General features: G+C 49.1%; 1 protein-coding gene across 5 annotated transcripts in view; it reads left to right on the plus strand.

The window, feature by feature from the left end:
• LOC144170851 (adenylate cyclase type 5-like) overlaps nucleotides 1-23,486 on the plus strand; it is a 464,552-nt gene that overhangs the window by 354,772 nt on the left and 86,294 nt on the right. For all 5 annotated transcript variants that reach the window (XM_077700872.1, XM_077700874.1, XM_077700871.1 and 2 more), the window contains 2 exons: nucleotides 3,789-3,910; nucleotides 11,475-11,714. In XM_077700872.1, coding sequence (XP_077556998.1) covers nucleotides 3,789-3,910; nucleotides 11,475-11,714 — 362 coding nt within the window. The remainder of the gene's footprint in view (nucleotides 1-3,788; nucleotides 3,911-11,474; nucleotides 11,715-23,486) is intronic.

Consider the following 23,486-nt stretch of genomic DNA (forward strand, 5'->3'; position numbering starts at 1 on the left):
GCGTCCTTTAATTTTTGTAATTTCTAGCATCCCCTGAGCAGTGGGAGCGCGAGCTGGTCAGCTCACGGTGCGAGGACCAAGAACGCCTCATCGCTCGCGCCCAAGCAGCTCTGCTAGCTCGCAGCTATCTGGACTGAGAAAGCCACCCACTTTTATGCTCAATAAATGTTTTCCAATCCAATCTAGCACACCCGCAAGGCGCGCGCAGGGCCGCTAGACGTGCCGTGGGCGGAGCGCACAGCGGCGCGAGAGGTCGCGTGACGCTATCACGTGGCATTCAGTGAGAATGCAGGGGGTAAACCCGTATATGCTGCCGGTGAGTACATCACCTGCCTTTTCCGTCTCCGCTTGGGCTCGTAGCTAAATCGGTAAGACAACGGGCTCTCGCTTTGGTACTGTGTTAGTTCCAGGTTCGATTCCTGGCGGCGCCAAGAAATTCTTTTATTTGTTCGCGGGAGTTTTCTGTTGACACCAACGGTCGCGAAAGAACCCTTGGGGGGTGGAGGTAAAAAGCTTTGCTTTAAAACACTGGAAGTACGCATGGACAAAGCAGGGAAAAACATTCGCCAGGAAAATAGACGAATCGCGTGGGCTAAAGGTGAGGTGCGCTGATGACTTGGAAAAGATAGAATAGATCGTAGCAATGATCACTGCCGGCCTCGTCCTTATTGCACTGCGCAAAATGTGTCTCTCGATCTGGTATCCCCTAGCTATGTAAAACGATGGTGTAACACCACTAAGCACAGCATATATTTTTTCCACCTAAATGCACAAGCCTTATTATGTTAAGGACGATGTCTAGCATGCTCTTTTCGCCTCTCTTGATTTTTGTTTTGACGTAATCATGTTAACCGAAACGTGGTATCAAGGTGAAAGCGTTTGAAGAAAAAAAGCTTGTAGCTGGAGTATATATAGATCTTTCAAAAGCGTTCGACCGCCTAAATCATGCGACTCTACTAGCAAAACTAGAACTGTATGGCGTACGAGGTACTCCATTGGCTTTAATAAAATCGTATTTACAAAATCGTACACAAGTAGTTTCAATTGGTGAACATTCATCGGATTCTCGGTCATTGTATGCGGGCGTTCCTCAGGGGAGTATTCTTGGACCCCTTCTATTTAACTTTTTCATCAATGATATTACTACAATTAGCCAAGCTCCGCAGTACGTCATATATGCAGATGATGCAACACTTTTATTTTCCAGCTCTAATTGCCAAACGCTTGGATCTGAGATAAACAAAACATTGTTAAAGCTGCATGGTTGGAGCGTAGTTAATTCCTTGGAAATTAAGACTAAAAAAACCAAAGTTGTTCTCTTTTCCCCTAGGCATTCAAGCGCATTCCTAAATGGAAATATTACTCTTGGCAATGAAACTATAGAAGCTGTGGATTCCGTAAAAACACTCGGTGTACTATTCAACAAAAATATGTCTTGGAACGACCATGTAAACAATGTAATTACGCGCATATCCAAAATTGTTGGAATACTAGCTAAATTTAAGTATTTTTTGCCACCTGCTGTTAAACTGCATATCTATAACTCGTTGTTTATGTCTCAACTAAATTACTGCTTTCTTGTGTGGGGAAACACAACCAAAACAAACCTAAACCGAATGCAAGTGTTACAAAAAAAGCAATACGACATATCGCTGGCGTAGAGCATAATGCACATACTAAAAACCTATTCAACAAACTCAATTTGATGTCAGTTCACAACCTTTATAACTTCAACCTAGCAAAATCATACCAATCTCATTTACACCATCATGACACTTTCATAACATCAATTGCGAACCTAACAGCAAAAGAATACAAATACCCAACGCGTTCACAAGAGATATGGACTGTACCATTTTCGCGTACTACCTTTGGAAACAACATGATTCGACACACTTTGCCTTCCTTATTAAACCACCTTATCGCCAATGAGATTACCACTGAGTATGCAAACAGCGTTGTATTAAAAAAAATTTTCGTTACAGCGGAATAATTTCTAAAAACTTTGTATAATGATGCCGCAAAAACGATTTTCTCTGGAAAGATGTACTTTTGTGATGCCCGTTGTTGTCTGTAACCGGGGCTCGGACTTTGTCAAGTGAATTAATTTCACTTTTTTCCGAGCCCCCCGCTTGTCTGAAATAAAGTTTTATCTTATCTTATCTTATCTATCTTACCATGACATACTTAAATTTCCCGGATACAGCACTTACTTTCTTTTAACCGCCGTTCCAGAAGAGGCGGAGGGGCACTATTAATGGCGAAAAATCCCCTAAAATGTCATATGGCAGCCGATTTTACACAGATGACTGATGACTTTGAAGCCTTGGCTGTCACATGTGATCGCAACATTTTCGCTGTTGCATATGGCCCCCCAAGGGGAAACACGTTTGCTTTTTTTTTTTTTCATTCCTTGATTCTTTACTGAGTTGGGATAACGATAGTGGCTGCAACGTGTTTATTGGTGGCGATATAAATATAAACATGCTAAGTTCATCGCCTGAATATCGTGAACTGTCAACCTTCCTGAATCAAATGCTTGAACTAACAATCATTTCGCCCACTCGGATTCAACCCAGTTCTGAAACTTTGCTTGATGTGTTCATCACAAACATTGATAACGACAAGCAACATTCTGGAGTTATGGGCGCCGACATAAGCGACCATCTACCAATTTTCCTAATTGATGATAAAAAGATTGGAGGCGTCCCATCCAAAAAAAGCTAGTGCCGTAAACTTTCAAGATGTCAACCCGATAACTTTAGAACAGTTTCGCAATAAATTATTACAAATTACTTCTTTTTGTGGTAATGTCCGTGCTCACGAGACTGCTCGAGGTCTAACCAGCCGAGCGCCGCGAGAGAGTTGGATAGGGACGTTGATCCCCTTGGCTTCCTACCGGGAGATGACCACCCAGTACTAAAGGCTGGCCCGGCTCTGCATTCTCTCTCAGCAAGAAAGAGGAGCGGTACTGGCGTCTCCTCCAAATTGACTCGTTCCTCCATCCGGACAAGCTCCACTTAATTTGGTCAATGCAGTACGACTCGCAGTTCCGATTCTGCAAGGCGCCCTGCCCTCTGTATTGCATGGTGTGGGAGTGTCAGCTCAACCCCTCACTTTCCGCGACTGCCAACCCCTCGGCTGAGCGGTGGGAGGGAGAAATGGCCAGATCGAGCGTCCAATATCAGCTTCGGCTGATCCACCTGCAGGCTGAGACGGCCGGGCGCTCCAACCATGTCCTGGATCGAGGACTCCTGTTTTAGCTAGCAAAGTTTATTCTCTCTCTCTTCTACCTCTCCCAGAAGCAAAAGGTAAACATAAAAAAAGGAAACAAAGAGACAAGCAACAAAACAACGGAAGCAACAAACCCAAGAATTTAAAAAGACATCTGGCTGATGCCGTAATCTACATAACTTTCCGGTCGGTATTTTTCCCCTTGAAACTGCAGAATTGTTGATCGCAGTGGTGAGAGCAACATAGCAACCGCATATGGTTGCTGCATAGCTTGCGAGAAAATATAATTATTGGTAGTCATTATTTGTTGGTAGCCTTGCCCGCTCCTTCCCGCCCCCCCCCCCCCCTTCCCGTGTGTATGTGTGCTTACACAAAGCACAAAGCGCGCATCACATTTCACGCCCACGCTGCAAGCATTACAGGTCTCCGTTCGAGATTGTGTATGCCCAGTACGGCGTACGAGTAAACATGACACAAACCGCCGTCCATTGATTAGGGGCCTGCAGGCGGGACACAACGCTCATATTTCCCCCGTTCGTTTGCCCACTTTTCAGGAGCAGCTGCTGCTGTCCGTTCTCCCCCGTCACGTGGCGATGGAGATGAAAGCGGACATCGCAAAGAAGCCGCAGGACTCCATGTTCCACAAGATTTACATCCAGAGGCACGAGAACGTCAGGTGCGTACGACCTTTTGTTTCCCCGCCCACTCGACAGTGCCTGCTGGCTGGGGCAATTCCCCACCAAGACATCCAATGCGCTCTGCTGTGTATACAGTATGTGCTGGTCTGTGAGCATAGAAAGGCTCGTTTTTCATACCTTGCAAGCCTTCCCCGAGTTTCACTACAGTAGCAGTGAGCGGATATCGCCACCTGAAAGCACATCGAGCAGAGGACAATGCGCCAAGCATCGTCGCTATAAGCACCGATTAGCTTTCCTTTGTGGTGTCATTATCCGTATTGATTTCTATTTTTTTATTCTTTTGCGCGCATGATTTGGTGCAGTGAAGGTGTGATGACGCATGTCGACTTCTAGCGAAATAAAGATGCGTGCGTGCTGCATTATCGACCAGATTTAGGGGAAATCTCCAAGGTGGAGTAGGTTTCTGCGAAGGAAAGTTTGTACATTTCCGGGCATGCTTGACGCACGCCCAGATATGTACAAAGGTATTACGCGTCTCGTAAACGTTCGCTCTCTGTCGCACGCCTCAGAGAGAGGCGTGCGACAGAGCTGCACCGGGACCAGCCGCCTTTCCTTCTAGGGGCGCGGATAGAACAGAGAATGTGGAACTTGGGTGTTTTAAAACTTGCAGCAGCATTATGAGAGCATTTATCGAACTATATTGGCTTTTCGGATGGCTTCGTGCTTTTCGCCTGTCGATATGGTATGCGATTCCGCCCACTGGCTCCTCTGATAGGGGCCCACCCACTGAGGGGATCGCCTTCGCCGTTCCGCTCGTGCGGAAGAAAGGACCAGCACCAACCACGTGTTCAGCACGATGAGAGGAGGGGTGGCGGTTCTCCCCCGGGACCCTGGCTGAAACACCGGGAGCGGGCTAGAACTGTGCACGTGTTGTCGTCCTGCCCATCGTTTGGTCACTTAACAGAAGGGCGGGGGAAGCGCACGGGTAGCGGCAGAGAGGGGGGGGGGGGGGGGGGGGCGTTTCCCTAATAACGCAGAAGCTATACTACAGAAATTTTGCGCTTTATTTTTAAAGGCCGTAAGATCTAGTACAACTGTTAAATGCAAAAAACGGTGTAAATTTCCCCAGAATACATGGATGACAAATGGCTTATTGGCAATTGTTCGTAAAAAGGATAACCTTTACAAAAAAAACAACAAAAAAAACAGCCTTTTAATACTTCTCTAGCCCGCAGATACAGGAAATATTGAAACAATTTGAAAGTTTTACTCCGAGAACCAAAAAAGCGCTATTATGAAAATGAGTTGAATAAACATCGGGGGAGCCCTAAAAAAAGACAAGCATTTCCCAAGTGAGAGGGAAGATGGCAAAGTGCGAATGCCCGAGTTTGCCCGAAGTTACCCGAAGCGTCGGATTGCGGAGCCGACGAGCGAGCGCCCTCACGCGGACGGAACGCGAAGCGAACCGGCGCAGTGGCGCGCCGACCGCAGCTACGCCGAGCAGGAGACCGTTGCTACGCCGAGACCGTTGCTACGCACGCTCTCTCTCCTCCTCCGCGCCGTTGCTAGGGGAGAGGGGGAGCGCGGACGGCGGACGAGTGATTCAGGGAGCGGCGCGCCGCCCGCAGCTACGCCGAGCAGGAGACCGTTGCTACGCCGAGACCGTTGCTACGCACGCTCTCTCTCCTCCTCCGCGCCGTTGCTAGGGGAGAGGGGGAGCGCGGACGGCGGATTCAGGGTCGCTTATAAAGTGCATTCGCACTTAAAAACAATGGAACCTTTAGAACAACTTTTTAAACGAATCATCTGGAAATTCACCTGTATCTGAAATAATATATAATGATATTTCTTTGCAACAGCCAACTTCTATTGCGAATGCTTTCAGCGATTTTTTTTCTAGCATCCCTACTTCACAATTGGTCATTCCGGAATGTTCCTTTCTCGGCTCACTTCTTCATTTTTTTTCTTTTCCCCGTAACCCCTGACGAAGTGTGCTCAGTTCTTTTGAATCTAAAAAATAAATTCTCGGGTCTAGACAATATTTCTGCGTATCACTTAAAACTTGTTGCTCGTAATATTTCTGGGATACTTAGTGATATCATTAACCTAACGTTTCAGCAAGGCGTATTTCCTAAACTATAAAAAAATCTAAAATCGTTCCGGTGTTCAAGAAGGGTGACAAAAAAACAATTCCTAATTATGGGCCGACCTTTCTGTGTTTTTTCATTTCAATAAAATTCCTCTCTCTCTCTCTCTCTCTCAGCAAAGCTATTGAAAAAGTGTTTGTTGATCTTTTAAGTAATTACCTAAGAAAATTTAATATACTTCATCCCTGTCAATTTGGCTTTTGTTCAGGCAGTTCGACAAGCCTAGCACTAGTTTCCTTAATAGATTACTTTAAAAATCAACTGACTCAAGTAAATTTGTTGGATCTGTCTTCTTAGATTTCACCAAGGTCTTTGACACCATCAATCATGCTACCCTGTTTAACAAATTCTAGGCTTATGGGATAACTGGAGCTCCATTGACCTTACTGAAAAATCATCTGCACAATAGAGAATGCTCGGTGTACGAAGCAGGTGCTTCTTCTGAAACTAAGCTAATTAATCAAGGTGTGCCGCAGGGATCTATTTGGGGCCCTTTATTATTTATTATTTACATTAATGATCTTGTCGATGTAATTAAATCAACTCACTGCGTGTTATACGCAGATCACACGACTATATCTGCCGCGGATGACTCTCTAACTGCTCTTACTTTACATTTGAATAACACACTTCTAGATATTACTAAATGGTGCTACGAGAACCAACTTATTATTAACCCAGCCAAAACCCAGTTTACGATTTATAGGTCTGCTCAAAGGTTATTGCCTTTTCATCAACCCTTAAACCTAGGTCCTTACTCTATATCCACCTGTGATACTGTTATTTTTCTTGGTGTACATCTTGGCTGCCATTTGAAGTTTAATCTCCACACTGATCACCACAGAAAGAAAACTGCCTTCGGAATCTGGGATATAATAAAAGCTCATCCAGTTTTCCACATAACTGTACTTATGTCTCTGTATTTCGCCTTCATTCACCCCCATATCATGTACGGTATTGGTGCTTGGGGAAACAGGTATGAATGGCATATATCATCCATTCAGAACATACAAAATCAAGCGAGCCGCATTGTCACCACTAGCTCACCTTACTCCAGTGCAAGCGATCTACTCCATGACAATAAAATCCTACCTGTTGGTAAGTTATTTTTTATAGCATAGCCGTTCTTTTGTTTCAATTACGAAATGCACAGCTACCGTTTGAGTTTACTGATCCAGTTTTCTTACGAAACAACAATGTGACCAGATTTGCAACCAACCTTAACTTTTTGCTACCCGCCTCGCGCACAATTATGGAAAAATGACCTCTGCATTTGCGGCCATTTCTTTATGGAATGACATGCCTCTTTCTGTTAAATCGATGTCTACCAGCCGCGGTGGCTCAGTGGCTAAGGCGCTCCGCTGCTGAGCACGAGGTCGCGGGTTCGATTCCCGGCAGCGGCGGCCGCTTTTCTGATGGAGGCGAAAAGCAACAACGCCCGTGTGTACGAGATTTCGGCGCACGTTAAAGGAGACATGAAGACAAAACACAAGTTTAGTTGGTTCGAAAGGTTGCCTCGTTAGAATCATACTGACACCACTTTTAGCGCACTCTTCACCCAAATAAGATAAATAATTAGGGAAAAAGGGAATCGCCATGCGACCCACTAGCTCATTTCCCGCAACAGAACCTATGATGTCATATGAGCCCAGCTGTGTGATTGGCTGAAGCCGGCAAAAGCAAACTTATAAGCTTACCGAATGAGCTATTTGCGCGTAAATGCAATGCATATCCATTTTACAGCAATAAGAATGGTGTGGTAAACAACAAAATTTACGAAAATACACTTAAGCATAGTACCAGTGCACACTGCTGTTGGTACTGGGCGCACTATGCTTGCTTTAGCTGCAAAGCAGTCCCACGCTTTGGAGTTGTCTTATACGACGCTGGCCGATTGGAGTAAGCGACGTTGCCTTACGTGACCCTGTTTGTCAAGCGTACCCAATGTTTCACGAAGCGATTACTTTCTACCGTAACAAAAAGAAGCCAGGTGTAAATACGGTCAAAAACAAAGCAACGGCGGAGTGCTGAGTATGCTAGCGCCACCTAGGAGTTTGACGGCAAGCAAGCCTGCAGAGCCGAATGGCGCAGTGGAAGTCTGTTCGTAAATGCGCCGATATGACTTCATTGTAGACGTCACCAAAACACACGATTTGGCAGGAGAATCAAAATTTTAACCTAAAGTGATTAATTTCTCAGAGAATACGGCATCATTCGCTGCCGCGCAAGCGCTGGGGATGCTATAAAACACGAACTCTTTCGAATAGAACAGACTTGTATTTTGTCTTCATGGGTCCTTTAAAGACCCCCAGGTGGTCACAATTAATCCGTAGCCCTCCACTACGGCGCGCCTCGTCGCCTGCTTTACGTCGGCGCGTTAAACCCTACAATCAATCAATCAAATCGATGTCTACTTTATCATCATTCAAAAAGTCGCGTAAAAGTTTTCTGTTAAATCATTAGCTGCCTGTTTATGGGCTTTTGGGGGGGGGGGGATTTGGTTTTTGGGTTTTTGATTATGCAATTCCTTGTCTGACGCCCTTCCTTATAGGTATTTTACTGCTCTCCTTATGGAGGATAATGGTAGCTGTGGACCCACTGTAAATATCCTCTAGTATTCTTACATAATGCTCGTCCACACCCTGGTTCCGTAATGCCTCAATGACTGCTGAGGCTTAGACCGAGTCAAATGCTTTCTCATAGTCTATGAAGGCAATATATATGGGTTCAGTATACTCCGCGCACGTCTCTATCACCTGATTGATCGTGTGAATATGGTCTATTGCTGAACAGCCTTTACGAAACTCGGCTTGTTCTTTAGGTTGACTGAAATCTAAGGGGGCAGAAATTCTGTTAGCGATTACTTTTCTAAATACCTTGTAGACGACTGACAGTAATCTCTCCAACGTTATTCACAGCATGTTTACAAGAAGTATTCGGAACATTGTATTGGGAACAGGTGGGAGTGAGGGTTAATGGAGAATACCTCAGTGACCTCACATTTTCTGATGACGTTGCTCTGCTAAGTAACTCTGGGGACGAATTGCAAAGTATGCTTACCGCACTGGACAAACAGAGTAGAACCGTGGGCCTGAAAATTAATATGCAGAAAACTAAAGTAATGATCAATAGCATCGGGACAGCACAGCTGTTTGAGATAGGTGGCGAGGCAGTGGAAGTGGTAAGGGAATATATCTACTTTGGCCAATTTGCGACCCCAGATCCCTACCATGTAGCTGAGATAATTAGAAGGATAAGAATCGGCTGGAGTGCATTCGGCAGGCATTCTCAGATAATGAATGGCAGCCTGCCGTTATCCCTGTAGAAGAAAGTGTATGACAGCTCCATCTTGCCGGTACTCACGTACGGGGCAAAAACTTGGAGGCGCACTAAAGGGGTTCAACTTAAATTGGGGACGACTGAGCGAGCAATGGAACGGAAGATGATAGGTGTAACATTAAGAGACAAGAAGAGAGCGGAGTGGGTCAGGGAACAAACGCGTGTTAAGGACATACTAGTAGAAATTAAGAAGAAGAAATGGACGTGGGCGGAGTATGTAATTCGAAGGCAAGATAACCGTTGGTCATTAAGGGTAACCGAGTGGATCCCTAGAGAAGGCAAGCGTGGCAGAGGGCGGCAGAAAGTTAGATGGGCAGATGAGGTCAAGAAGTTTGCGGGGATAAATTGGTCGCAGTTAGCACAGCACCGGGATAATTGGGGATTAATGGGAGAGGCCTTTGCCCTTCAGTGGGCGTAGATAGGCTGGTGATGATTATCATGATGATGATGGTGGTGGTGATGATTATGATGATGATGGTGGTGGTGGTGGTGGTGTTTATGCAATTTAGATATTTGTATTTTGATTGACAATGTCCGCCATTAATTTGGATGTGATTTTTTTGTCGTTTTTCCTTCTCTTTTTTTTTCTTTCTTTCTTTGCGTTGCTTTTCGTTGCCTGATGTGTCACTCAGCTTATAATGATTACTCACGCCAATATATTGTATAATTGATTGCCATTCACTCCTATAACATGTTGCTTGTTTACTTGATCGAATGTATTGTTTGTTGTAATTCATCGAGGGTCCCGTTACAGTTTTAACTTTGGGACCCTCGTCTCTATATAGTATTACTGTACTACTTTTTTGGAATGAATAATAAACTGAAACTGAAACCTTCGCAAACCCGTGATTCACAGGGGAAACAGATATTTTCCTGACAAGGCTGTCGAAAACGCATACGGTACGACAATACCTGAGTAGGCAGCTATTCATAGCACAGTTAGTGGGTCCCTTAACCACCACCACCACCACTACCACAACCATCATCATCATCAACATCAGCCTATCTACGCCACTGGCGGGAATTGCCTCTCCCATAGATCCCCAATTATCCCGGTCCTGTGCTAACTGCGAACAATTTATCCCCGCAAACTTCCTGACCTCATCTGCCCATCTAACCTTCTGCCACCGCCTGCCACGCTTGCCTTCTCTAGGGATCCACTCTGTTACCTTTATTGGCCAGCGGTTATCTTGTCTTCACATTACATGCCCTGCCCGCACCCATCTCTCCTTAATTTCTACTAATATGTACTTAACACGCGTTTGTTCCCTGACCCACTCCGCTCTCTTCTTGTCCCTTAATGTTACACCTATCATCTTCCCCTCCAATGTTCGCTGAGTCGTCCTCAATTTAAGTTGAACCCTTTTAGGGAGCCTCCCAATGAATCTCCCTTAACCATTACTTGCCAACTCCGCACGTGGGTATGTGCCTGTCACTGGTAGTCGCAACTTTTTATCCACCAGATGTCCGCAAGCAGTTTTGTTGTCTTCACACCCGACGTACTTTCGAAATCGGTCTTGCAACCTGGAGCAATGTGGGGTAGATGAGACACATTATGCACGAACAAGAGCTGCGTCGTGCCGAGTGCGGTCGTACTCAGCGTGCTATCTAGCTGAGTTCGCTTAGCGTGTACCCCTTTGCTGCGAAGCGCCTCAGCAGCTCTCGCGAGCCCATTTGGCCGTCATTTTGGTCGTGATGCCGACATTGTTGTGGAAACTGATAACGCTGTGCAGACGATTCTATGCGGCATTCCTTTATTGTCTCGCTGAGGACATGAATAAAAAGTGAAACAAGCGTAGCAGAAAGGAATGAGCAACTGGAGAGGGAAACAAATAGACGTCACATACTACAGGATTTCATTTGGCAAAACCTTAGTCTTGTGTGCTCAAGTGAGAGCTCGCAACGAGTTCGATGACTATAGGAATGTTTATCACGGGCACTACTCTCCTGTTGAATGAACTATATAATAAACAGTAAAAAAATCTCTATGCCTAGATGGGGTCGTCAGGACACTGCACGGTGTTGGATATGTAACGGGGCAAATCCAGCTACCGTAGCCGTCTCTGGTAGGCGGCGTTGAGAAGCGTGCTGCTGAACCCCCGGCGTCCTCTCGCAGCATCCTGTTTGCAGACATCTGCGGCTTCACCAGCCTCGCGTCGCAGTGCACGGCCGAGGAAGTGGTGCGCATGCTCAACGAGCTGTTCGCGCGCTTCGACAAGCTGGCCGCCGAGAACCACTGCCTCCGCATCAAGATCCTGGGGGACTGCTACTACTGCGTCAGCGGTCTGCCGGACCCGCGGCCTGACCACGCGCAGTGCTGCGTCGAGATGGGCCTGGACATGATCGAGGCCATCGCGTAAGTTTCCCGCCATCTCTCTCCCTCTGCGTGCGTGCGTGCGCTACGACTGCGTCTGGCGCTTTTATTCTTCTATGCGCATCCCTTTACAGCTGGCGCAGCTGCCTACTGCAGTGCAATAAAGAACTGATACTGGGTTTCACAAAAAGAGTTGCAAAGCTGAGGAAACGTTTTTATGCGGAGGGACCCGGCTTGTCGTCGTTGCTCGTCCGCGGTCACGTGGTTAGCACCATCCATGGTTAGCACCCAAACAGAGGCTTCCAAAATACTACCGCTTTCCCTGGCGGCGATCTAACCTGGGTCCATCGTGCTTCGAAGCTGACGTTAATCCCACTGCGCCACGGAGGCACACGTAACTCATACGCAAATTGCTGGGGATAATCTTTGCGCTGCGCCGTGGCCACGGAGGCTGCCGTTGTTAGGCCGCAAATAAGTACCAAGAATATAAAATAAGGAAAACCCGCCGCGGTGGCTCAGTGGCTAAGGCGCTGCGCTGCTGAGCACGGGGTCGCGGGTTCGATTACCCGCCGCGGCGGCCGCTTTTCTAATGGAGGCGAAAGCAAAAACGCTCGTGTGTACGAGATTTCGGCGCGCGTTAAAGATCCCCAGGTGGTCAAAATTAATCCGGAGCCCTCCACTTCGGCGCGCCTCATCGCCTGCGTTGCGTCGGCGCGTTAAACCCTACAATCAATCAAATCACACAATAAGGAAAGCATAATGAATTAACGCATTAATTACCCCAAATTATTGAAAACGCAATCTAGTGTATCTTTATATAGGCCTAGATAGATACTTGACGGTCGTTCGCTTTGAAGCGGGTGGGCGCCTCAGAATAGGGTCACCCAGACCAAACATGAAAACAAAAGAGCATTGAAGAACAGGGAACAATGGGCTAAGTAAAAAGAGCGAAAACAATAAATCAAAAACATCACTAAAGAACAAAGAACTGTGGAAGGACGCAAATAGCAAGGAAGAAAAAAAGGAACAAAATGGAGCAGATAAAACACTAAGTGAAGAAAAAAAAAAGACGAACAAAAAAACAAACAAGCAAAAGTCCGATCACAGGGCAAAGTCCTATATTCTTGGACAGCTGCGTGCCATTCTCCACCAGTGCATTTGGCGGCGCTTCATCGTGGTTACTACAGCGTCCGTACTTGTACACATGGCGCTGTCGGCAGCGTCGTCTGTGGCCTGTGGTGGTTGAAACCCAAGTGCCTGTGGTAGGGTGGCGCCCTGTACTGTGGGTGGAGAGACACTTGAACACAGCATCACAATGTGTTCCATCGTCTCCTCGGTGGCACCGCAGGCTCTGCACAGCGCTGCCCGCACTTGGTCGTCACCGTGAAAGCGACGTCTGTGAACGGGCGTGCGCAGTGCTCCTGCTCGGGCGTCAAACAGCTGTGCGCTCCCAGGACTATTGTGGTAGATCCGCTCCACTCCTATGGAAGGCTTGTGTTCACAGTACGTGGCAAGCGTCGATTTGTCCGCACTGCTTCTGCGCCACTCTGCCTCCTCTTCCGCTTTGATCTGTAGGCCTGCCTGCCGTTTCCATGCCGTCTCAGGCTCCGCGCGTATAGGAGTGCGAAAGAACCCATACTTCTTTTTGAGGTTTTATAGGCGCTTGGTTCACTTGGTGCGGAGGCAACTGGCCGACAGGTGGCGCGAATACACGCCTGGCCCATCTCTCACGGCTCATGAAGTGCAGCCTACCCCGGTTAGCCAGTTTACTTGACGCTTCGCGTGTCTCGAAGCTTGACCAGCCAAGGTCTCCCTGGATAGCTTTCTTGGCCACCGCCACATGACACCCCACGGCCGTGCGCCCAACCTCCCTTTGGCGACACTCCAACCACTCTCGGGTGCACGCTGAGAGGCAAACCGCTGCGTTTCCAGAGGTGAGGGCCGGCGCGTGGACCAGCTTCCACAGGTCGCGCACCATCACATACCTGCTGCAGCCCCAGAAACAGCGGCGGCGTAGGATGGCCTGGGCTCGGAGCGCTGACTGACGGATGGCGGCCTCATGCTGCTGGAAAATGTCGAGTTCATTACACAACAACACACCGAGGTAACGGTACGACGCCCCGACGCTGAGGGTTTGGCCGTCCAGCGTCAGGGTCTAATTCTCCGTTGCTCCTGCAAACTGCACGACGATAGTTTTCCTTGCACTGAAGCGCAGGCCCAGATCCCCAATTTGGGCAGCGCATATGGAGAGCAGTCGCTGTAAGTCCCCTTGGCTCGCGGCCATCAGCACCAGGTGATCCGCAAACGCGAGCACCGGCAGCTGTCGGCTGTCTACGGCCGTCACGCTGCAATTTAGCCGAAAGCCTGTGTCAGACTGCAGCAGCTTCCTTTCTAACTCCGACACGAACAGCAGGTACAGTATCGGAGATATATGGGGCAGCCTTGTCGGAGGCCTTTGTGGACGCCAATTTGTCCTGTTCGTATCCCTACAAACTCAGCCGTCACCGTATTGTCCAAATATAGCCGGTTCACCGTAGACAGCAGGGTCTCTGGCAAGCCCAGTCCAGATAGGCGGTCGAAGAGCTTCATGTGGGGTACATTGTCATAGGCTTTCTCGACATCCAAGAAGCAGCAAATTAGCTTCTGTCCCTCTTTTCTTGCTATCTCGACACACTGTGTCAGCGAAAACACGTTATCCCCCAGGCGGCGACCACGGCGAAAACCATTTTGCATCTCTGTGAGGCAATGTTTGGCCTCCGCCCACGCACTGATCCAATCCTTTAATATGTGCGTAAAGGCCCTGCACATGACACTCGTGACCGTGAGCGAGCGGTAATCACTTATGTGTTCCGCTGTGCCTCCACGCTTTGGAATCAGTGCCACGCGGCCGTGTTGCCATGCCTGTGGTACCTCAGCCACGTTGATAATGCCTGTGAACAGGGCAGCAAGCTGCTCACGTGAGTCTGGGCCGAGTAGCTTTAGCAGTCGAGCTGGGATGTCATCAGGCCCCGTCGCCGTGTGTGCACGAAGGTGGGACAATGACCGGTCGACGTTGCGGCTAGTGCACTCCCACTTTGGTTCCCACAAGTCGCGAATCGCCTGTCCCTGTGACGTGCGCATATGCTTGACGGTTTCTCCTGCAGACCCGTACAGAGATGACAAGAAGTCAGTGATGTGTTGTCTCAGGTCCATGACGGGCTCTCCTGTATCGGGATCTTCAAGAGCAAAAGGTGGCTCAGCATTCCTGTCCAGCGAACGGACATAACGCCAAAACTTGTGGGACGCCGACTTTCCATCCGCCTTAATGTTCTGCATTTGACGCAGGTTGGCGTCCACCAGTTTTGCTTGTACGAGAGCGTGTACCTTGTGCTTCTGCTGAAAATACAGTGCCCAAGCCGCTGCAGCCGCCTTGGAATCCCCCGTTTTCATCAGGCGACGGTGGACCCGATTAGCCTGTCGACGCGCCTGCCACGCCTCCGCTACCTCCTTGTCCCACCATTGTTTGCGTGTCTTTGTCTTGGATGTCCGATCAATCATGTGCTTGAGCATCACCTGCCGTAGAGCTTCGACATATTGCTCATACGAAGTAGCATCTCGGCGCTCCCCACTTTCCACGAACTCCTGCGCCACAGCCTCCATCGCTTTCCAAGGCAGGTAGGGGGAGCATTTGCCCTTGATTCTCTATTGGTCGCCTGGTGTGAGCGGAAGAAGTCTAGCCGGAGGTGGTTGTGGTCGCTGCTCAGGCTGTACACGCCCTCCACGTCTGTGTTGATGCGTCGCAGCAAGCCCGCAAGGCGAGGCGACACTAGCGCCTAGTCGATCGCCGTTGCGCCACCCCGCGCGCACCACGTGTACTGCCCCTCACAATGTGCACTCAAATTGGCAATTTCCAGGTTTAGCTGGTCCGCGAGTCGAAGGACGAGGTGCCCATTCCTGTCCGTGTACCCATCCAATTCCGCTTGGTGGCCGTTAAAGTCACCAAGTATCGCTAGCTCCTTGTCTGTAGCATACCGCCGGGCGTCCTTGAGCATACATGTAATGAGCTCCACATTCTTCTCTAGTCGGGCGTTTTGCACTGACAGGTATACTACACAGACAGCAGCAGGTATTCCAAGCAAGTCGCCTGTAGCCCACAGATGATCCACGCACTCGCTCTGCTCGCTGCACCTCCACGGTAGTTCTTGGTGCCACAGCAGCCCGACACGTCCGCCCTTGCGCCCGCATCCCGGTCTGTTGCTACATGCCCAACACCAGCCAGTTTCCACAGGCGGCTCTTCCGAATCCCGGAGGTGGGTTTCTACAACCGCGTACAGGGAGAACTCCTCTTCATCCATCAATCTGTGCAGCTCTTCCCATTTCAGTGCACCTCTCGCTCCGTTCATATTGGGGAAGCCCACTGAGAATCGGCTGGCCTCCTTTCTTCTGTGCCGGCGACGCGCCCGTGGGCGTGGCCGCCCAGCACTCTCACCAGACACTGCAGCTTGTGGCGGTTCGTCCCTGTTGCGTCGCTATTCTTGGGGAGTACCGGTCGATTTGGTAGTCCATTTGTCGATCAGGGGCTCGGCGAATGGGTCTGAAACTACGACATCGACCACGTCAGCATCTGTCCCCACGCAGGGCCCAGCGTTGGTCATCTACTGTTCAAATGCTCCCGCATGATCTCCTGGATCTGTGCTTCCATAGAGACGCTGTTTGTTGGCGCCACGTTTTGTCCCGGGTATTGTGTTTTGGTTTTCCAGTTGATTGGTCTTCGTGGCTCCTTGTGCCGCATTGGGGTTTTCCGATTCGGGTGTTGTTTTTCGGACTGCTTGCAAGTTGCAACTGCGTTGCACTTTGCCCGCTTGACGCGCCGCACAATGGTTGCACTCGGGGCGTCTGCTCCCCGTAGCATGCGAGCCATCCTGAGACGTTTTCAGGTCCTCCGCTGCGCTCAGAGTCTCTGGTCGTCCCTTTGACCTTCGGGCATTTAAGGCCCGCGTTCCCGCCTCCACTCCTAAAAAAAACGCTCAATTGGCGTCGCCATCTGTTCGACCACTCTTCGGATTCCTCCGCTCCAATAACTAACTCCGTCGGCGGAGAAGTGATTGTCCAAGCCATTCGCTGCTAGATCCAGGAAACGAATGCGTCTTTTCAGGAGTTGCAGCGCCCTCTCTTGACTACTCTCGGCATCGACGCCAGGATGATACTGAAACTAGTCAAGAGAGGGCACCACAGCCCCTACGGCGAATTAGTGCTCAGCAGTGCTGCCACTGCTACTGATTTATCAGTAGATCTGCTGATTTTATTCAACTTCTGCTGATTTAGTGAAAAGAGTGCAAAATCTACTGATGTTTTTGCTTTCTGCAGATCAGGTAAACAGAAACTACTACTATTTTGAGCCCCAGCTCGAATTAATCGGGGCGTCGCCATTTTTCCGAGAACCAGTTCTGATTGGCTTTGAGGGGAACTAAAAGCCCACCAAAACAAATTGGCTGGCTCCAATCCACACTGTAAATGTGGTTGGAAAGCAAAGCTTTAAACGGCACCCACAGCAATTTCCCATGCGACGTCACTTGAATTCACGCAGGTGACTCTACAAAAGGTGAAAGAAGAAATTCCGCCAGTCGTTACCTGGAATTCGCAGGGGCGGCGTCACGAATGCAACGGCAAAGTCGGCCAGGGCCGGGCTAGAGCGGCGGATGCCGCTGCTGTAGCCCGGCCGTGATGCGGGGCAAATAAAACGAAAGGAGCGTCTTTCAAAGGGTGAGGCAGAGCAGCCTAGCCATCCTGATATGCTAGCTTGGCGCTACACCACCGCGCCACACAAGCGCAGACACCGGAATGGTTCGGCATGTGAGCAGTGATTCCCATTTATACCGATTTAAACTAGTTAGTTTAGTAAGTTTAAGAATTGCGAGAAAGCGGGGGGAACTTTTATAATCGCTATTTATCAGAACCAGTTGTTCCTCTAGCCTTTTGTAATACCTCTTAAAACACAACCGAAGGTAGCGTTTCTCTAGCAGCCAGATGTCTGTATGTGGTTTGCACATTTTGTTTTCCCGCCCTGCAAACCAATCCTGAATGTGTATGTTCGCCGTACGACCACTTCATTCCTTCGGGTGCGGGTTACCCTGCCGAACAAGTAATCAAGCCGTGCGAAGGCAGAGCGCAATGTACAGCCGGTAAAAGGCTTGTCTATAACACAGCGTTCGTACTCGCAGCCCTATCCTGCCCCGCCGGAGCGGGATTTGAATAAAACTACTGCGAAATTCTGAAGTCTTAGCCCTTCGCTTTTGCCTCCGACATGTTTTGAACGAGTATGTTTCGGCAGTTTTCGGATTTAGCGGGTTGAAGTTGAAATTGCTGTTATAGACAAGCGTTTTACCGGCTGTACGCGAAGCTGTGCCGAAACAGGCCCAAAACAACCGTCGCTAAAGCAGACGACAAAGACGTACCGCCGACGACGCCGCCGGCGAGCAGGCACTTGCGCGCGGGGAACGCCGGGTAAATTCTCCGTGTCATCTACAGTGAGCTCCGCGAATAAAACCCTTTTCCCCCCGCCACCATCTCCGCCACGTTGGGAGTTTGTTGTCCCGCTCGCCACGAAATAATCGTTGGCTGGTAGAGCTAGAAAGTTTTACTTTAAAAATGTTTCCAATATGACTTCATTGCGAACACCTCAAAATTCAGTAGGAAAGAAGCAAATGCGTGTTTTATTGTAACAATGTAATTCACATAAGGTGTATAAATGTCAGTTTAATGAAACTCACCGGAATTTACCTAATAAAAGCCCATGACAGTACCCGCAGTACACGGATCAGCTGCTTGCGACGCCGACGTGCACAAAGCATACAGTACCCGAAGAGAAATAAAAAGAAAACCTCAGTTGCATTTGCTCATCTTCCCCCTACGCGGCGCCACCGATACACGTGCACGTGCACGAGCGTTAAAAAAGAAGTTTGAAATGGAAAGTTGCTCTTTCTTACTTGTTTTGAATAGTAAAATCTGCTGATTTCCGCTGAATTTTGAGGCAAATTTTAATGATTTCTGCTGATTTTTAAACCAAAAATCTACTACTACTTTTTCTCTGACTGTGGCAGCACTGGTGCTCAGCACTCTGACAGCTTTCACGTTGAGTGGAGCTGCCTTAATTTTTTTCGTTGCTTTCCAATAATAACCGTTGAAATCATGCGTAAGCATAAAAAAAATGGCCGCTTATCTTCTCGCTTCGTTGCAAATGTTGTCTAGAAATGATAGTCTACCCACCCCTGCCACGTAACGCCCTCTTCTCTCTCCGCTTCCCACCCCTTACACTGCTGCCCTTTCGTCACCGCATAATGAATGCTATAAAAATTTGCTCAAGTAAGTTCAATTTTTCCGCATTCGCACTGCTCGCGCGCCATCTGTTTGAGCCTTCCGTATCTGTTGTACTTGTACAGGCTCGAGCCGGTAGTGTTTTGTTCTAGCGTTCCATTTTTTCTCGCCTCTCTTCGAGATCGTTTTTAGCGCGTTGCGTCTTTTTGTTGGCCATATACGTAGAACCAATGCAACGTGGTACGCTCGGTTCCGTAATGATATTTTATCTCCAATATGTCCGAGCCGAGTAATGTGGACCTGTACGTGCCACGGCAGCAATTTCAGTGGTTCGGAACGGTCTTGCCTATGAATATGTACTTCGTGTCCATGCATTCTTTAACCTGTCTTTTTTGCCGGGTGGTTGGATCCAGTGGTAGGCAGTCACGCAGATCGACCGGTATTCCTGGTTTAGGCATCCCAAGAAAGACTACCGCTTCTTAATATTGTAAAGCAGCATTTCTTTTATGGATGCTAGGAAGAGCCTGCCCAACAGTTGTAAGCAAACTGAGGTGCATTTATTTCTAAGCCATCACTTCCGTCAAAAGGGGCGTCTCCCTCCCCAAAGTGTTGGTGGCACACACACAAAAAGGCAAACATTCGGACATCCGCGAAGCCGGGTGTTTCCACTATCACCGGAGCTGCTCACGCTTCCCACTGCGTACTCTGTTTTTTTTTTTTTTTTTTTAATTTTTTTTAACGTGCGCACTTATTTCAGCGCCTCAGCCGGCGTGATGCGGTTCACGGGCGACGGAGCAACGCTCACTGCACCCGGTCGTTCCCACGAGCTCGTCAAAAGAGCGCCGTGTTTTCTTCGGGAAAAGCGACAGCGAGGGGCCCCGACCGACAGACGTGCGTGTTGCCGCATGGTGTCATGACAAGGGGCGAATTCTGGCACTTTCACTTACACATATGCTTACCTTAGCAATCAGACAAAGTAAATATCGAAAAAGAATCAAAGGCCTGGACGGTAAAGTACGCAAGCGTTTCTTTGCGGAACGCCCGCCTGTCGCTTCAATATGTTGTAAAAAATAAATCTGCGAGCGGAAATAAAATATGATTACAATAGATTATACGTCCCCCGCTAACTGTTGGTGTGCGAGAGAATGTATGCGTAATTTACCGACGTTTTATCCAAGATGCACCATATTTCTGCCGTGCTCTGGGTTCGATTTGGGGCGGTGGGGTGACTGGAGGCGGTGAATCCCGAAAAATACGAGAAAAATTATTCGCCGGTAGGGCCCCGCACTTTCCATCGTAAGGAGCGAGATCCAGCTCCGTTGTTCGCGTCACTGAGCACCGAGTAGTGACGGCTGTCACTATGACGAAGAGAATGCCTCGGCCTGTGCAGGTATACGAACGAAAGAATTTCGGCCATATTCTATGATAACGAAAAAACTGCAAGAGATCCTTCGCTTCGAAGATTGCTCAGTGGAAGTGAGGGAGATAATTAACTAATCGCGTAGTCTTTTGCCTCGAGTGATTGTTAGTCCTGTTTGGTAAAACGACTCCCTTGACTAGTACGGGTAAGCGTTAGTTGACTCGAAAGGTCGAAAATTCAGCGCCGGTGCTGAGAAATTGCACACAAAACGATTGACGGCGCAGGAGCAATAACATTAACGTAACTGAGTTGAAAATACTTGGGTTTCGCTGAGAATCGAACCCAGGGCATCCGAAATGCGCTACAAGCTCGCACTTGCAACGCCACGACAGCTCGGTGGCTCTATAGCTGACCTACAGTGGTGTCGGCTATGCGGTGTCGCCTTCAACTTAGAAACGTGTAGTAGACGCATGTACTCAGGCTTACATGAGTAATTTAGCAGGCTAATTACAGAAGTGGCAATTAGGCGAGTAGCAAAGCACGTTTTCTAACTGTACTTACTGCTTTGCGCGCAACAGTAGCGCCACCCTGCTGTCATACGGCTCTGTTTAACAGGAGCCGAATGGCGATGCGAGCACGGTTGTGTGCCGGCCTGACGTTAGGCCTTACTACATAGGCCTAACGCTGCGGTTTGAGTTCAGCGTTGTCAGCCGGTACCCATCAGCTATACGTACCATTACTTTGACGTTGCTTGATACGTTGTATAAGGCTCATCGTTACGGCTGTAACGTTAGGCCTTCTATAGGCCTTACAAAGGCAATTGGTAAAGGTTCTTAGTCATAAAACGGGGGAAAAGGGAGAGAATTCCAATGAAACAAAAAAACGATGATGGCACGAGAGGTGATTTTAGCACGCTCCTTGCCGAGCTTCGCGATCATGCCGCTGCCTCACCGAACGGCGCAGCAGTCACGAGTGATCTATATAGTGATTCAGGGTGCTGTGGCGTCGCCCGCAAACTGGCATTTCTCCTCTTATATGGCGGTAAGCTTTCACATTTCCTATATAGTACGGAGTGCCATAATGTTTCTCCGCGGAGCTTTGACTTTTATTGATGCATCCTTGGACCAAACGAATTATGACGCATGAGGAAGTCAAATGGGGGAACTACCGACGCTACCCAAACCTCCGACCATCGCGGTTTATGTTGGCAGAGCCATGGGGGACAGTCTCACTCCGAATTGTTTGCAAATCAACCATGAACTAACCAGACACGACAGGTAAGTGAATGTCGGCGTGATGATAGAGTCGTCTTAGCGGCCAGCTGCAGTAGGATTTTTTTGCCAGACGTCCACATTAGATTGGAAGCTACACAGCATTCGCGAGAAAGTTAGTTTTGCTGTGAAGCGTTTGGTGTGCGGACTGTAGACGCGATTGAATCATTGGCGGCTAGCTGTACGGCTTCGCTGTAAAGCGCTGCCGTTTTGGGAAATGTAGTTTTATATTCTGCCTAAATTCCGCCGAAGGTTTCCTTAGCACTAAACAGTGTTGCCATGCATAAGGCGTGCCACGATTGGCAGCAGTTTGGAGAGGTCTCGCCTATATAGACCTCTTGTTCATGCTCTTCGTTACGGCACAAATGCTTTTGAATGCAATAGTCTCTCATGGGCTACCTAAATGCGAAAATGTTGGTCTGTCTGTCTGCCACTCGATTTAACCGTCCGGCCAAAAGTTGGTGCAATCCTTTCTAGAGATGCGTCACTCCGGAGTGACCCGGATCTTTCGAGCCGCTCTTTTTGAAAAGCGGGTGAGCCATGGCTCAGTAAAAGTGAGCGACAGTTCTTTTGGAGAGAGGGAGCCCCTTCTCGCCCGCTCAGTCATCCGTGTCAAACGGGGCGAGCCACAGCACAGCAAACCATGGAGGAAGAGCCAACGCAGCCGAAGAGCCAGGCCAAATGATCCGTCTTCCTGCGCCAGCTATTGCAGGCGCAAGAAAGCAACTCCACTGCTAGGCCAGCTGGGGCTAATTTTCCAAACTCCTCCAGCGCGCCCCATGCCGTGGGAGCAGACAATTCGAGTCAGGAGAACCGGATGTACCTTTGAGCCGTTCTTCGGCTCTTCCGCTCCGTTACTGAGCCGAAGAGCCGGAGAGCCGGGTCAAATGAGCCGTTTCTCTGCGCCATCTATTATCGGCGTCAGAAAGCAACTGCACTGCCGGGCCAGCTGGAGCTAATTTTCCAAATTCCTCCAGCGCACCCCATGTCGTGGGAGCAGACAATTCGAGTCAGGAGAACCGGATGTACTTTTGACCTGTTCTTCGGCTCTTCCGGCTCTTCCGCTCAGTTACTGAGCCGAAGAGCCGGAGAGCCGGGTCAAATGAGCCGTTTCTCTGCGCCATCTATTATCGGCGTCAGAAAGCAACTGCACTGCCGGGCGAGCTGGGGCTAATTTTCCAAATTCCTCCAGCGCGCCCCATGTCGTGGGAGCAGACAATTCGAGTCAGGAGAACCGGATGTACTTTTGAGCCGTTCTTCGGCTCTTCCGGCTCTTCCGCACAGTTACTGAGCCGAAGAGCCGGAGAGCCGGGTCAAATGAGCCGTTTCTCTGCGCCATCTATTATCGGCGTCAGAAAGCAACTGCACTGCCGGGCCAGCTGGGGCTAATTTTTCAAATTCCTCCAGCGCGCCCCATGCCGTGGGAGCAGACAATTCGAGTCAGGAGAACCGGATGTACTTTTGAGCCGTTCTTCGGCTCTTCCGGCTCTTCCGCACAGTTACTGAGCCGAAGAGCCGGAGAGCCGGGTCAAATGAGCCGTTTCTCTGCGCCATTCATTATCGGCGTCAGAAAGCAACTGCACTGCCGGGCCAGCTGGGGCTAATTTTCCAAATTCCTCCAGCGCGCCCCATGCCGTGGGAGCAGACAATTCGAGTCAGGAGAACCGGATGTACTTTTGAGCCGTTCTTCGGCTCTTCCGGCTCTTCCGCACAGTTACTGAGCCGAAGAGCCGGAGAGCCGGGTCAAATGAGCCGTTTCTCTGCGCCATCCATTATCGGCGTCAGAAAGCAACTGCACTGCCGGGCCAACTGGGGCTAATTTTCCAAATTCCTCCAGCGCGCCCCATGTCGTGGGAGCAGACAATTCGAGTCAGGAGAACCGGATGTACT

This window comes from Haemaphysalis longicornis, unplaced genomic scaffold (genome assembly GCF_048455015.1).
Source record: "Haemaphysalis longicornis isolate Haplotype H1 unplaced genomic scaffold, Haemaphysalis longicornis Haplotype H1 scaffold_2, whole genome shotgun sequence".
NCBI classification, from domain to species: Eukaryota; Metazoa; Arthropoda; class Arachnida; order Ixodida; family Ixodidae; genus Haemaphysalis; species Haemaphysalis longicornis.